The sequence below is a fragment of the Myodes glareolus genome, chromosome 4 (assembly GCF_982192425.1).
Source record: "Myodes glareolus chromosome 4, mMyoGla1.1, whole genome shotgun sequence".
Classification (NCBI taxonomy): domain Eukaryota; kingdom Metazoa; phylum Chordata; class Mammalia; order Rodentia; family Cricetidae; genus Myodes; species Myodes glareolus.
In genome coordinates, this window is record NC_142029.1 from 13395374 (window position 1) to 13410543 (window position 15170).

The 15170-nt window shown below is 52.7% G+C and overlaps 1 protein-coding gene and 1 long non-coding RNA gene across 2 annotated transcripts in view; both read left to right on the top strand.

The window, feature by feature from the left end:
- The window catches only part of LOC148122197 (uncharacterized), a 250853-nt gene that overhangs the window by 217971 nt on the left and 17712 nt on the right, over positions 1-15170 (top strand). The gene's annotated exons all lie outside the window — the stretch shown is intronic.
- Tmie (transmembrane inner ear) lies at positions 6174-14507 on the top strand. The gene is made up of 4 exons (XM_048423741.3): positions 6174-6364; positions 9319-9436; positions 12643-12792; positions 13466-14507. The coding sequence occupies exons 1-4, from the start codon at positions 6269-6271 to the stop codon at positions 13564-13566; spliced, it is 465 nt and encodes a 154-aa protein (XP_048279698.1). The 5' UTR covers positions 6174-6268; the 3' UTR covers positions 13567-14507.

The following is a 15170-nucleotide window of genomic DNA, read 5'->3' on the forward strand; positions in this document are numbered from 1 at the left end:
GGAGGCCCCCTGCATCCATTCCGGGTACAGCCTGAAGCTGGCCAGTTTTCTGTGCCAAAGCCTTCGACCTTGGAAAAAGCGGCGCAGTTCCAGACCAAACTCTTGAAAGGAGAAGGGATCATGGTCTAAACCTGTAACAAAGAGGGCTGCTGTCTGGCTGCCGGGCTCCCTTTTTGGCCGGCAAGTGAGTCACCCCGGCACCTGCAGGGGCACCTGGCCTCCAGGGGCTGATTAGCCTGGCTGAGTTGGTTCTAACCCTTCCAAGTCTGAGCACAGAGGGAAGAAGCCTGGGAAAGAAACAGCTGTGAAAGAGAGTAAGGATGGCCCACCTGCCCCCAACCCAAGTCTTGGACGGCCTCCATCCATCTTGCCGGGAAGTGGAGGGGCGTCCAAGAAGAGACAACTACTCCAGGAAGGGGCCTGCCAACTTTAGCAGCCCTGACTCCCTTTGGTTGTTTTTTGGTGAGAGCTTAAGTTCTGCCAAGCTGCCCTACAGTGCCAGGCTCACTCAGAGTTTGTTGCCCTGGACCCCTACCACAGGTGACACTCTCATCTCTCCCCCCCCCCCTTCCACACTGCTCTGCTCTTGGGTCTCCACCTCAAAAACCCTCCCCAACCTCTTCTTCCCTCCCCATCTGGGCAAGACCTCTCTCCCTCTTTCCAGCCTTTGCTTTTTTTTTCTTTGAAATACTTTTAAAAAGGTAAATACATTACAGGTTTCTCTTTGTGTGTGTGTGTGTGTGTATGTGTGTGTATAAGATGTATATGTACATATGCAGATGCACATATGTGGATGTGTGTGCACATGTGGCTGTATTTCCTCCGGTGATGTCCCTTTTATTTTTGAGACAATCTCTCATTGGCCTTGACCTACCGCATTGGCTAGATTGACTGGCCAGTGAGTACCGGGGCTGTGTCTGTCTCTGCTGTCCTGGTGACAGGATTACAAATGTTCACCACATGTGGCTTTTTCACATGGGTTTTGGGGATGAAACTCAGGTCCTCATTCCTGTAATCCTGCAAGCAAGTACTTACTGTACTTTCTGTCTTTCATTTTTTTATATAATTTTTTATTTGTTTTATGTATGAGCGCTCTATCTACAGGCACGACTTCATGCCAGAAGAGGGCATCAGATCCCACTGTAGATGGTTGTGAGCCACGTGTGGGTGCTGGGAATTGAATTCAGGACTCTGGGACAGCAGCCATCTCTCCAGTCCCTCACCCCGAGTTTTGCCTTCCGCACCCTCTCCTGTGCCCCCAAGGGAGCCTCATTTCCCCTAGAGCTCTATTTCTTTACCTCTGCCCTCTGCCTGCCTCATTTTTTAGCAGGCAGGGCAGCAGGCCATGAGCTAGAAAGAACCGGTCTGTGCCAGGTGCCTCCGAGTCAGCCCTTTCCTTCTCTGGCCTCAGTTTCCTCATCTGTGCAAGTGTTTGAAGAGAGGCAATACTGCCTGGGCTCCTGGCAGAAAGAAAGGAAGGGCTGCCCCAGTCTTCTTCACCAGATATGACTTCCTGGTCACAAATTTGCCCCTGTGTTTGGAAGGCTACTGAGCTCTGGACCGCCTCACAGGTGTCATCACTCCCTGTTTTCTGCCAAATGTGGCAAGACCTGGCCAGCATCTCTTCCAGTTAGTCCTTGTCTGGGGATCCGGGTCTACCCCTTGGACTTCCCGCCAAATCCACTGCCTCCTGACATCACAGGGATCTTGTTTCAACTCCCCACAGACATAAACACGTCCTGTACATACATGCAGTTCCACAGGTGAGAAATGAGCCAGTGTGCATACTCAACTGGGCCATATGGGTCCTCCAGTTACGGGAAGGTGGGGCCCCTGCCACACAGCTCCTTGGTAGCAGCCCCATTCATGAACGCTTGTACATCCACCTACAAGGACACAGACTGACACACAGACACACAGAGAGCTGCATGCAGAGTGCAACGCCCCCCCTGCATACCAGTGTCTTGGTACACAAGCTCCAGTAGTTCATGTACACACAAGTCTGTCCCAGTCCGGGCTCAGCCCTGAGCTATTCTGGGCAAGGCCCAGGGCCAGCAAGTTCAGGGACAGCCAGCTCCCAGCACACCCCAGCTGCTGTGTCACTGGCCCAGGCCTGCTGACTCCCACCCCCACCCCAGGCTGAGTCCGTGGTGGCCTGGATCCTAGCCTGGCTCTGTGATTGGGCGGGTGGAGGGTTTTCCGTTCACTCCCCCCGTCAACTTCTCCAAAGCTAAGCCTTGAGTTCCATTGTCTCAAACTCCAGGAGAGAAATGGCCACGGGGTCTCCTGGCCACTGCTCAGCTCCCTGCCCATAAGCTTCCAGCCCGGAGACCCTGGAGGCTGGATTGGGTCCCCACAGGAAACCCATAAGATATAAAAATAGCTCAGGAAGGACAAGGAATTGTCTGCCTGCCAGCACTTATGCCACCACATAGGAAGGGGATACTGTTTTCCAGGGAGCCAGAACTCCCCAAAACAGCCTTGGTGGGTCCAGCTGAGGGGCAACTAGCTACGGGGACATGTTGGAGGAGGGCTCTAAGAAGCTGCAGCAATGTCAGAGAGTGGAGAGAGTCCTGCATCAGAGGCAGAGGACCCAGTCGGGCGTTGCAATTTTGGAGGCCTAAGGCCGCCGGACACAGCTTCTCCCTAGGACTCCTCCCTCACGACAGAACAGGGTAGATCTGGCAAGATGGCTTAACCAGAAAGGGCAAGTGCTGTACAGCCTGGCAACCTGAGTTCAGTCTCAGGAACCCATATAAAACTGCAAAGAGACAAACCACGGCACAAAATTGACCTCTGACCTTCGCAGGCACGCTGTGGCACTCGGCATTCTCGCCACCCACCCACACATGCCCACACTAATAAACCAGGGCTGGAGGGCATGGTGGCACATGCTTTAACCTAGCACTCTGGAGGCAGAGGAAGGTAAATCTCTCGGAGTTTGAGGCCAGCCTGGTCTACACAGCAAGTATGACGTCAGTCAGTGTCACATGGCAAGACTATGTCTCAAAGAAATAAAAAAAAAAAGAGAAAGGAAGGAAAGGAGGAAGAAAACAGGAGACAGTCAAAGCAAAGGCCAGCATTCTGGAAAGAATGTAAGTTTCATTTTCATTGGAAAATTGGAAACACACTAATAAGGCACTGATCAAGAGAGATATATGGTTTTGCTCTTACTCAATACACTATATTATATAACATTCAACAATGACAATACAAATAAAGGCTAGCATTTAGAGATGGTTCGTCAGGTCCCTTATTTTACATGGAAGGACTAAAGGTTAGGTAACCAGCAGGAGGGCTCCCAGCCACGGTACCCTAAGCTTTTTGTGGTATTGTTTTTTGAGACATGTCTCATGGGTCTCAGGCTGGACTTGAACTTCTGATCCTCTCTCCACTTCCCAAGGGCTGTGTTTAAGCTTTTAGATATGCCAGATATTATATAAAAAATAAATCAATAATAAATATAAATATATTCATATGTGAAATATATTTTATATGAATATATAAAAATTAAGCATATATTTTATATAAAATACAAATATTTATATAACAATAAAGCAAGAAATATAATTTGAAAGCTTAATTTAAATTCTCTTATATTAACTATGTTTTGTTAATTTGGACTAACTTATCCCTTTTTGCCAATTTTTGCCAACTTTAGGGGGGAAAATAAGAAAGAAAGACATAAATAAGCTTTCAAATGCTATCTCTTTTGTCTTTCTATGTGGACCAGGTTGGCCGCAAACTTGCATGCTCCTCCTGCCTCTGCCTCCCAAGTGCTGGATTATGGGTGTGAGGGCACGGCAGTCACCAGGTGGTATTTTTTTTTATCAATTCATAGCTTTATAATTCTTTGGTTATTAAAACTACCACACTAAGACTTTTGAGATACCCTGTTATTCTAAGTCAATTAATTGGGTTTTGAAACCAGTATGACAGTAGTGTGTGTGTGTGTGTGTGTGTGTGTGTGTGTGTGTGTGTGTGTGTGTGATGGGAGGAAGAATCTAGGAGGCATGCACAGAATAAAAAGGCTTGGATTCAGAGGCCTGTGAGATGATCAGGGATTGATCAACTCTGTTCAAGACCCTATCTAAGGTCAGCTTGGGCTACAGAATGAGACCCTACATCGAAACGTGAGTGAGAGGCCCTGCAGAGATGTAGCCTGCTTTCCTCCCTCCCTCCATTTACTTTATTTTTGTTTATTTTTGCAGTGCTGGTGATTGGACACAGTGCTTTGTGTATGCCAGGCAACTGCTGTGCCACTGAGATATAATGCTGGCTTGCCCTACTTCTTGGTGGACAAACAAGACGATGGACTTTAATTTTTTAATTAATTAATTTTATTTTATGTATGTGAATGTTTTGCTTGTATGTCTACCACAGGCTTGTCGAGTTCAAGAGGGCGTATCAACTCTCCCAGAACTGGAGTTACTGATGATTGTGAGCCACCATGTGGGTGCTAGGAATCGAACATGGGTCTTCTGCAAGAGCAACAAATGCCCTTAACCACTGAGCCGTCTCTCCACCTCTCAGACAATGAACTTGGAGCAGCAGGTGGCAGTCCTTTGTGTGCTGCTAAGATGGACCAGCCACAGTATCCTCCCCTCCCCACCCTCCGTTAGCCCCACGATAGCCGCTGGTTACTAGTTCCCTAGGTCAGAGCATAGAGGCAAAGAAGAGCAACCATGCCACAGTTCAGTTCACTGAATCAAAACCCAGTCCTGCCTCTCTAAGCATGTGCCTTGAGGGTGATTATCCCCACCTCCCCAAACCCCGACCCCACCCCTGCTGTCAAAGCAGCTTTCTGTGGCCCTTCCGTGGCTTGGCCTGCTGCTGAGGCTTGAAAAAGTTGGAGGCAGAAACCTGTTGCTAATGCTTTGGTTTTAGAAGCATTCCTGAGGGGAAGGGGTTATCCTGTTGTGTTGGTTTTGGATTTTCTTTTGCTTCTTGCTTGCTTTGGAAGAAGTGACCCCTAGATTTTGTCATCTACTTACTGTTGAGACTCTCTTTAATAGACCTCGCCTGAGCCTGTAGTCTTTTCCAAACAGCAACCATTTTCCTGCCTGCCTGGCCTGTCACCGGCAGTCCCTGGAGGACAGCTGGCCTTCTGTTCCACTTTGAGGCCTAGCTCAGTCCTTATCTGCCAGTGGTACAGCCAGGATAGCACCCTATGAGACTCAGTTGTGAGGGCCTTGCTGAGGTGTCCCCTCCACCCCTCACCCCTTACACAGCCTGGACCGGCCTCCGCTGCTGTTCTTGGTGAGAGGAAGACGCTGGGTCCTGCTCCTGCTAGCACTCAGGAGGCAGAGGCCAGCCGGAAGAAGGAAGGAGAAGGGAGGAGTGAAGTGGGCCAGAGGCTTCTCCAACCTCCAACTGCCCCACTGCCCCTCGGGCTCCCACCCCGGGCTCAGGTCTTCACGCCTACTCAGAAACTCCATCCCCAAGTAGAGTAATCAATGTTCCCACAGTGTAGGGCACCAACTTCAAAGACTTGCTAGAGTCAAGACCCAGGCTATAGAACAGTCAGCAGGTTCAGAAAATGGCCCTCTCGGGGTAGCTGACGTTGTCCTGTGGAGCCGAAGCTACTGGATCCTTCCACAATGCCAACATCTGGCCAGCTCACATTATACTATCCCTGGTTATCCATACCCCCTCCCTCTCCCGCTCTGGTGTCCAGGGTGACCAGAGCTGCCTCTGGGCAGGAAGCCAGTTCAGAAAGGCCAGGCTATCCCTCAGTGCCTGTCACCATGGCAACATGCCCGCTCTGCCCCCTCCCAAGTCCGGTACCATTTTCCCCCTAAACTCAGGACGTCAGAATGGGAAGGGCCTTCAAGATCAGTCGATTCCAGCCCCGCCCCTTGTTCTAAGTGGAGAAACTGAGGCCCAAGAGGGAAGGGACTGGGGTGGGAGTGGGATCTTGTTGATCAAGGGCCTACCCTCAACCTGTCTCTTTCTCCCTCCAGGCTTTCCCTACCTCAGTGTCCTTGGAGTGGAGTGGGAGGTCCAAAAGTCCGATAGACTGGAGGGCGGGGGGCGGTGCCACCCACATCTACCCTCACCCCAGCAGTGATGGCGCAGGTGGCGTCCCAGGAACCTGACACCCATGATGAATAAATGATGCGGGCTCAACCGCCCTCGGCCAGAACTCTCTGCCGCCGCCACCACTACCGTCAGCGCCTGCCGGTGGCCAGGGGCAGTCACCTGGCAGCCCCGTGCATCAGCCCCTCTGCTCCCAGGACCTGCATCGGAGCGCGCGCGGCGGGAGAACATGGCCGGGCGGCAGAGAGGCGCGGGGCGGCTCTGGGCTCTGGGCGGCGCCGCCCTGGGGGCTTGCCTGGCGGGGGTTGCCACGCAGCTGGTGGAGGTGAGGTACCGCATCACGGAGGGCGCCGGATGCTGGCACAGTCCAGGCAGGGGGCTGAGGGTGCGGGGAGCTGGCTCTATCCCCTCATCTTGCCTGGTGGGGTGGGTGACACCACCCCTTGCCCTTCACGCTTAGAGTCCCTGGTCTGATGGCAGAGCCCAGTCTCTGACATCAGGGACACAAGGCTGTGTGGAGGGAAACAGCCTTGCCATATGCTCTTTGTTTTCCTAGGGAATGGGGAGAAGGACTTTGAGCCCTTAGTTTTTCTTGACTTCTAGTCTGTTGGGGGATATTTGAACCCTGGATTTAGGGTATGCTGGGGGAACTGTCCTTCCTCTACACAAATCCTCCAGGGCCCCTACCGACGGCAGGACCCAGGGACTGGAAGATGCACATAGGTCCTAGAGATTATGGGAGCTCTGAGCAGTGAACAGTTCCTGTTTGGAAGGAAGAGGATGAATGAGGAGGGGCACAGAGCTGGGAGGGGACAGCCCAGACAGGAGGTGAAGAAGAGGGGTGGGGCAAGCTGGCCGGGAGCTGGGCAGGGGCCACCTGCAACCTCTTCAGTAGAAGGTAGCAGAAGAGGCTTAGAAGTCAGCAGCTGGAGGCAAAAGGCCCAAGAGCCAGGGCCAAAGAGAAGCTGAGGGTGGAGCCTGGGTGACAGGACAGCATGGAGGCCTGAGAGGCAGTTACTAAGGGACAGGGAGGGGTGGGGATATAGCACCAGTCACACTCAGAGGGTCTAAGGGGACATAGCTTTAAACTGAAGGGGCCGAGGGTGACATCTCATGGTATAGAGACCTGTATCCCTGTGTAGCATGCTCCTTCTGCAACTGACCAGGGGTGTGGAAGAGGCCATTAGAGTCAGGTGTCAGCTTCAGTCCCCTGTAAGGGAAGCCACCCTGGCTTGAGCCCCATGGAGCACACCAAGGCCTCTCACCAACTGCCCTGAGGCCCCTATGCAGAAACTGAGCTGTCCTCAGAGCAAAGGCTGGGGCAACAGGCAAGGTGGTTCTGAGGCAAGGAGTCTCCCCACTCCCTGGAGCTCATCTTCTTCCAGCTCGGCAGAGGAAATCACATTTGGAGTCCATCTGCCTACATCTCAAGCAAGGCCTAGCCTTTCTCTCCGAGGAAGCAGGAGTGACACCAGCAGGGCTGGGAACCGCGTCACTTCTCCAGCCCTGCGGCGTCCCCTCTCCACCAGGCTGTGCCTCTGAAGAAGGCAGGACCAAGTTTCAGAATTTCTACCTTTATCAGGGCTGTTACCATAAAATGCCTGGCTGTTGCCAGTTATCTCCACCCAAGAGCCTGGTCAGGGTTTCCCAGTTAGACAGCCAGTCAACAACACACCAGGCCTGGGAGACAGGGAATGGTAAAGGCCAAGCCCCCAGCTCCGATGCTGCAGTCATCAACCTAAGCATAGCCACATTGCTCCAGCCACACATATGCCCTCTGCCCACTTATGTGTCCAATCTAGCACATGTCATGCATCCATATACTTACCTGCCTGCACAAGGGTCCCCCAATCCACTAAGGGGTGTTACTGATTTAGTGGGGTGTTATTGACAATTTTGCCATCGGATAGGAGAGTTCTCAGAGGCAGTTGACATTACCACTCTAATTACACAGAGAGAAACTGAGGTCCAGAACAAAGGAAGGAGTCCCCGTCTTAGTTCCTCTTAGTGAGGAGCAAAGAACTGGGAATTGTGTACTAGTATATGGCTCAGAGATTCTAGGGTGCCTAGCATTGGTCAATGATCCCCTCTGAGTTCCACCTGCCGTATGGGTGGCAGTTGTTAGATGAGAAAGCACCTGGCTCCTGGCAAGTGTCTGCACATGTTTATGAACCACAGTGGGGGTGTGGGAACTGCAGACAGGTTGAGTAACAGGTGGCTTTTCTTTCTCAGAAAGCCACAAGGGACTCTTAAAGCCTGTCCTTACAGATCATTTGGAGATAATGTATTACGAAAGTGCCTGGTCCCACCTCTTTCCCTGTTCCTTAGCCAAACTTGCTGACAGAGACAAACTTGCTGACAGATCGTATCTCTGGTCAAAATTAGCCTCTCATATTCCGCAGCCACATCCCGTAGACACTCAGGACAAAGACATGTTCCCTCGAAACACCTGGGACAGGCTGAGGGTGAAACTAAGTTGGTGGAGTGTTGGCCTAGCACACACAAAACCCTGGCTTCAACACCCAGCACAGCATCTATAAAAACGAACACACTCAGAGTGTCACAACTCCAAAATACCCAGATCAGAGACGTGTCCACTCATTCCCCCAGAGAAGACTATTTTCTAGAAACCCAAGGCAAGATATTATCTTTTAATACCCTGGGGCAAGTTCCCTTAGACCTGAGGGGCCACTATGTCCTCTAGAAAACACAGACATAATAGTGTCCCTAAGCCAGGAGGAGCCCGCAGATCCTCAAAGCAGTGTGTTGTCCTCCTTAGCCACACTTACATTTTCAGCCACGTGGTGGCGCCACATTACTATTTTTCTATGCCTAGCCTGGCTGGTCTGGCCTGCTGGTGGTTCTGGCTTTTAGTGGGACAGGGAGTCAGTGCGTGAACACCTGTAGAAGGAGACCATGTAGCCCAGCAGTAGAGTTCTACTGGGAGGTGAGAACAAAGCCAATCTACTTTGCCCTGTCTCTTGGCCTTGGTCCTGAGACCCCATCAGAGTTGGCTGGGCCGGGCTGCCCATACTTGCTCCTCTGATTCTTGTTTCACCAAGCACCAACCACTCTTCTAGTCCAAGTGCCTGGTGCCACGGTCTGGGACTCTGATCACTGCTTTTAGTCTAAATCTGGAACTTTCTGAGGTCTAGGGTGTTGGTTGTGAATGTCTGAAACATTTTGGGGATTCGAAAATGTGTGGGCTGAGTCCTTGCTGACCCCCATCCCCGCCTGCTGGCCTGTGCCTGGCTCACTGCTTTCTCTCTTGACCCACAGCCCAGCACGGCCCCACCCAAGCCCAAGCCGCCTCCATTGACCAAGGAGACCGTGGTGTTCTGGGACATGCGTCTGTGGCACGTGGTGGGCATCTTTTCGCTCTTCGTGCTTTCTATCAGTGAGTAGCCACGTCCTGGTCCCTCCACCCCACCACAGGAGGATCACAGCCCCTCTAGCACCCCTGACCCCTGCAGTACCCCTTGAGTTCAGAACAGCAGTTCCGGGCAGCTCAAGTAGGCCAGGCACCCACAGGAGGCCCACCATGGTCTCTGGCACCTCTTCAGTCACACAAAGTCCCTGCGGAGGGCTGACGGACCAGTGGTGACCCAAAGATTTCTGCTGGACCCAGGGAAGCAGCCACATGGCAATTATGTTAATTATAGGGGACTCCACCGAATCCAGGACATGTCATCTTTCCCTCATGGCTGGCCTCCTGATGCTTTTCTTGCAGTTGGGCCAATTCAGAGAGCCCACACCCAGGGGCCCCAGCAAGGCCAGCCTCCACCAGAGGCTCCCCAGACGCCCAGCAGATGTGGCTTCCAGGCCTTGAATCCTACCTCCTCCAGTGCCATTTTCCAGAAATGATTCACACCTACTTCCTTCCAAAGCAGGGGGTCCATGCCTCTCTTCCAGTCTGGGCTCTTAGGGATGCAAAGATGTAGCTGCGGGGGGGCCTTGGCATGCACCCGCCTGCCCTTTCTCCATGTGAACTGAGCGGGGGGGGGGGGGGGGGGGGGGGCAGAAAGTTACATGAAAGGCAGGCCAGGTGGGAGAGAATACTGGGCACGAGGCAAGTGCAAGACAGAGGGTTGGGGGGAGACCCACTCTGCCTACAAAGGCCCCCAGACCCTCAGAAAGGACGGGTCTTCTGAGCTGTGGACCAGAGGGAGGCTGCCTGAGAAGGTCTCTGGAGGAGGTGGTATAGGCAGAGGCTAGGAGGAAGCTGGCCTCTATGCCAGGTCTCAGGTACCTGTGGGATATCACCAAAGTGCACCCAACATGGAGGCTAAAGTGACGTTTGAGGTCTAGTGGCAGGTTTCCCAAGTGCTGGGTGGCCACAGAGAAGCCATCCGGTGTGAGGGGCTCTCAAAACATGACATCTGATTTGCACATGCTTCTCCTGGCACCCAAAGTGTCTTCCAGAGAGAATACCGCCTCCCGCCAAATCTGGGGGACTGTGTTCCAGCTAAGGCCTAGAAAGAGTGAGGCAGAACCCCTGCATCCTGGGGGAGACCAGCCTTGTTATCAAAAGGCAGGGTTGGGAGGAACTGCCCCGAGGAACCCGAGAACAGTGAGGGAAATTGCTCTGGGATACCCCTGAGGGTAACAGGAACCTGAGGCCTCCCCCAGGCTCCACTCTGGGTGAACAGTGGAGAGACCTGGATCCACACCAGAAATTTGCAGTCAGACTGAAGAGGCCCATGGACATCAGTCACACAGAACTTCCCCGCCCCTAACTTCATCTAGAATGGGAACAGGCAGGAACAGAAGGTCCCTGGACAGCACGTCAGCAGTGGCTACCTTCCACAGCTGCTGGGAGTGGTGTTGGGAAACCGGCTTCTCTGTGGGGACCTAGGCAGCCATCAGTGGAGAACTGCCCCCTCCCCAAAATCCCTCAAGGAGAGGGACTGGGGCTGAAGAAAGTGCCCCAGGGGGGTCTCCTGCACCCCCAGATCTTTCCTGAGCCTCAGGACTTAGCCCCAAATCCTTTGCTTTTCATTTTATTTGAAGAAAAATAATCAGGTCAGGCAAGGTAGGGCAGGATTGAAGGGGCAGGCATATGTCAACCCGTGATCCCTACTCTGCCTGTTCAGCATCCGAAGTCCTGAGCTCCCGGGCCCCGGCAGCAGTCACGTGGAACCTGAACAGGAAGGGTCCTGAGGGTGTCAGAGGGATGACCAGGGAAAGATGACCCAAGCAAGTTCAAGGCGCCCACACAGGGGTCTGGGAAAGACCAAAGCACAGCACTTAGAGTACTAAAAGTCCATTGTCGCCTCAGGTCTAACCCCAAGAACCATATGCTGGGACTCTAGTGCAGGCAGCCCCCACCCACTCTCAGTGCATTCCTGAATGCCATTCAGGAACCCAATCCTGTTCCCAGCTATGAAGGTTTTTGACCCATCCCTCCCATTCGTCTGTCCGCCAGTCCGTCCGTCCATCATCCATCCATCCATTCCATTCCATTGCTTCTCCCATCTTGAAAGTCTGGATGAGACACGTGGAACCAAAATATTTGGCTCAAGAGATACTTTGTTAAGCAAGATGATCCCAGACTACCTAGCTATGATCCATTTCCTCAAAATAGACCTGGCTTGTCGTGCCTGGGCCCTTCTGCACCTCAGGAGCCTGCCAGGAAGCTCTGTCTGGCCATATTATTTATAATAGGAACCAGCCCCACCTCCTCCCCAGGGGCCGGGGCCACAGTGGTCAGATTGTGGGAGCCTTAGAAAAATAAACTCGGCCCAGCCAGCCAGGTCTTGGCAGCCCTGCCCTGCGCATCACTAGACAGGCCAGCTCTATGCTCTGCCCCAACTGATGTGGGCACAGCTGCCTTTAACCAGAAAAAACACTCCTGAGATCACATCCTCAGAAGTAAATATCCAGGACAGAGTTCTGGGCCTTCTCATCAGCCAGGGTCCAGGCTTGTCCTCCAGGATTCTGGGGAGGATAAGGATGCTGGGGATTCTGGGGAGGCTGGGGAGGATGGGAATGCTGGGGAGGATGGGGAGGATGGGAATGCTGGGGAGGATGGGGAGGATGGGGAAGCTGGGGAGGATGGGGAAGTTAGGGAGGATGGGGAGGCTGGGGATGATAGGGAGGCTGGGGAGGCTGGGGAGAATGGGGAGGATGCAGCCACATGCTTAGGTGTTTGAGGTACCTCTGCCACTACACTAAGGACTGGCTGGAGAAGGAAACTCAGAGAATCTTAGAAGCACCCAGAGAGGCCTAGTCCTAGGTCAGAAGCACAGGGTGACTGGGTAGGTTGAGCCAGACCTAAGACCTTCACTTTACCTTCCTCCAGTATCAGTGTGACCAGAAGGACTATCAGACTGAGATTGGCTATAGAGTTTGTGGGGCTAGTTCAGTTGAAAATACAAGGCTTATGTCCAAGTTACTAAGAAGTTGACAGTGAAGTGTTACACTGAGCATGCATGGGCCATATGTAACTGCAGAAAGTCAGCTTCACGCAGGAGGTCACCTCGGGCTTTTGCAGGAGTCTTATGAGGGACACGCCTAAGCAAACAGAGTCAGGCCTAATAGTTGGGTACCACTCTAGCTGGCTGGGACCCTACCCTAGCTAAACCTGCTCTGACATCCACACAGTCATCACGCTGTGCTGTGTCTTCAACTGCCGTGTGCCCCGGACACGGAAGGAGATTGAGGCCCGGTATCTACAGCGAAAGGCGGCCAAGATGTACACAGACAAGCTGGAGACCGTGCCTCCACTCAACGAACTCACAGAAATCCCCGGAGGTAAGTAGATTCCAGACCCACGGTAGCCAGCAAGGAGTCCTGCAGCCAGCCAGTTCCTCAGTCCCACTATCCTAAATCACCCTGTCTGTCCCTGCAGCTGGTTCAGAGAAGGGACTGGGCACAATCCCAAGAGGCCAGAGTGCAGAAACTAGTCAGAGCTAGGCAACTAAAATAAGGAGCCCATTTTGTAGCAGGAAAATTGGGAGGGGGGTGTTGGGGAGGCCGCAGGAGGGGGCGCAGGGGCTGGGGTGGCCGCTCTGTCAGTAAGATCTTTGTCATACCAGCACAAGGACCTGATTTGCATCTCCAACATCCACAACAAAACAAAACAAAAACCAGGCATGATCGTGCACCTGTAAATCTCAGTGCTGGGGAAATGGTGACAGAAGCTTCCTTGAACTCACTGACTGGCTAGTTAGTTTTGCCAAATCGGTGAGCTCCAGACTTCTCAAGTTAATAAATAAATAATAAGGTAGAGAGTAAAGAAGACACTCAACATCAACCTCTGTTCTCTATATACATGCCCACACGTGCACACTCATTGACACAAACAGGCATGCAGACACACGCACCTCAGATAAAAAATACCTGAGAGGGAGGGGTGGGAAGGGCGGGTGAGGAGAGCTTCAGGGCCTCTTCCCGTCTCACACGGTGGCTTTGCCCCCACCCACAGAGGATAAGAAGAAAAAGAAGAAGGACAGTGTGGACACAGTGGCTATCAAGGTAGAGGAAGAGGAGAAGAATGAGGCAAAGAAGAAGAAAGGAGAGAAATGAGCAGAGTCTCCTGGAGGTGGCAGCTAGAGCTGGCAGGCCTTGAAGTCCAAGTTCAGACCAGGATCCAGGCACCAGGACTCCATGTTCAGACATGGACCACAGAGGCTCTGGTCTGAGAAACCAAGGCCGTGGCCATGACCTCGTAGCCCAAAAGACATAGGGATAAGACTTCATGAGTGCCCATCCTGGACTCTGTTCCATTCACGCCATTAACCTGGCCACTTCTCTTGGGTCACTGTCCTTCTGCAGATATAGAGTGGCCTCAAACTACCCCCCGCATCCAGTCAGGCTTCTGTCCCACCCTTTTCACCAGGGGCAGAGGTACCTATGGAGGAGTCAGGGATTGGTGGTTTCACATGGCAGGATCGAACAAGTTCTATGTGAACCCATAAGCATGGAGGGAGGGCTGATGGAGACACCTGTGACATGAGAGGTTCTCTGACACAGCTAGATAGCAGCCCTGATAGCAAGGAAATCGCCCCAAGATTGGCAGGAATCTGACCCTGGCTGCCAAAGTGGCCCCATTATCAGGAGAGTTCCTGACCTGGCAAATACCAAGTTCTGAAAACAAAGTGACAGTGTGTGGAGCTGGGGCCGCTAAGGGGCTGGCACGAGGTCTGAAAACTGAAGAGGGCTGAGGCCAGGGACTGAGCGAGCAAGCCTGGGTCTCCCCATCCACCTGCTGAACACAGCCGTTGCTGTTCCTCTTCTGCCATGTCACCTACTAAAGGAGGTGTCTGCCAAAAAGACTATTCGAACAGCTTCGAGGGGCTGATTCTGGACAAGAGGCTTTCAACGTCAAAACGAGGAGCTCTGACCTGAGCTGGGGACTGTGGGAAGACCAGGGGGGAAGCCCTGCTAGAAAGGTGTCCCGAAGAGATCTGTCAATCAAACTGGGTGCCTGCTCAGCCTCAGAATACAACACTTTCACCTGAAATGAACTCCGCCCCTGACCTGTGCTTTGCCAAGCCCTGGAGATTCCTGTAGAAGGTGACACAGTAATTCATAATAATAGGGCGCTCCGACAAGCCTCAAGTTGTCTCCCTGACCAAGATTGAAACCATAAAAGGGGGAGCTTGAGAAATAGCTGAAGAGTTAAGAGCACTGCTCTTCCAGAGGACCGGGGTTCAATTCCCAACACCCACATGGCAGCTCACAACTGTCGGCAACTCCAAGTCCAGGAGATCCAACACCCTCACACATAGATACAGGCAAAACACCAATGCACATAAAATAAAAATAAATCTTTTTTTTAAAGGCCCAGAGGCTGGGGAGCAGTTGCAGCCACTCCACCCCACCAGGTGAACTGGGGAAGGGGAGGGAAATTGGTGAGGCTCACCTGAGCTCTCCTTCATTCTCCCCCATGCTCTCAATGGGTCTCTAATGTTTTGAGCCTGGTGCTGGACTCAGGGGAATCGTCCCATTCCTAACATGGTCCCACATCAGCCTCCTACAAGGAAAAGCCTGCCAGGATGACATGAGGAAGGAGTATTGAGGGGTGGAGGGGTCACAGAAGGCTCCGATCACGGAAGTCGAGAACCCTGACTAGTTCAGACAGACCAGAACCCCTTTGTCTGGCAAGGCAGTGGATGTCCAGGGGGCGG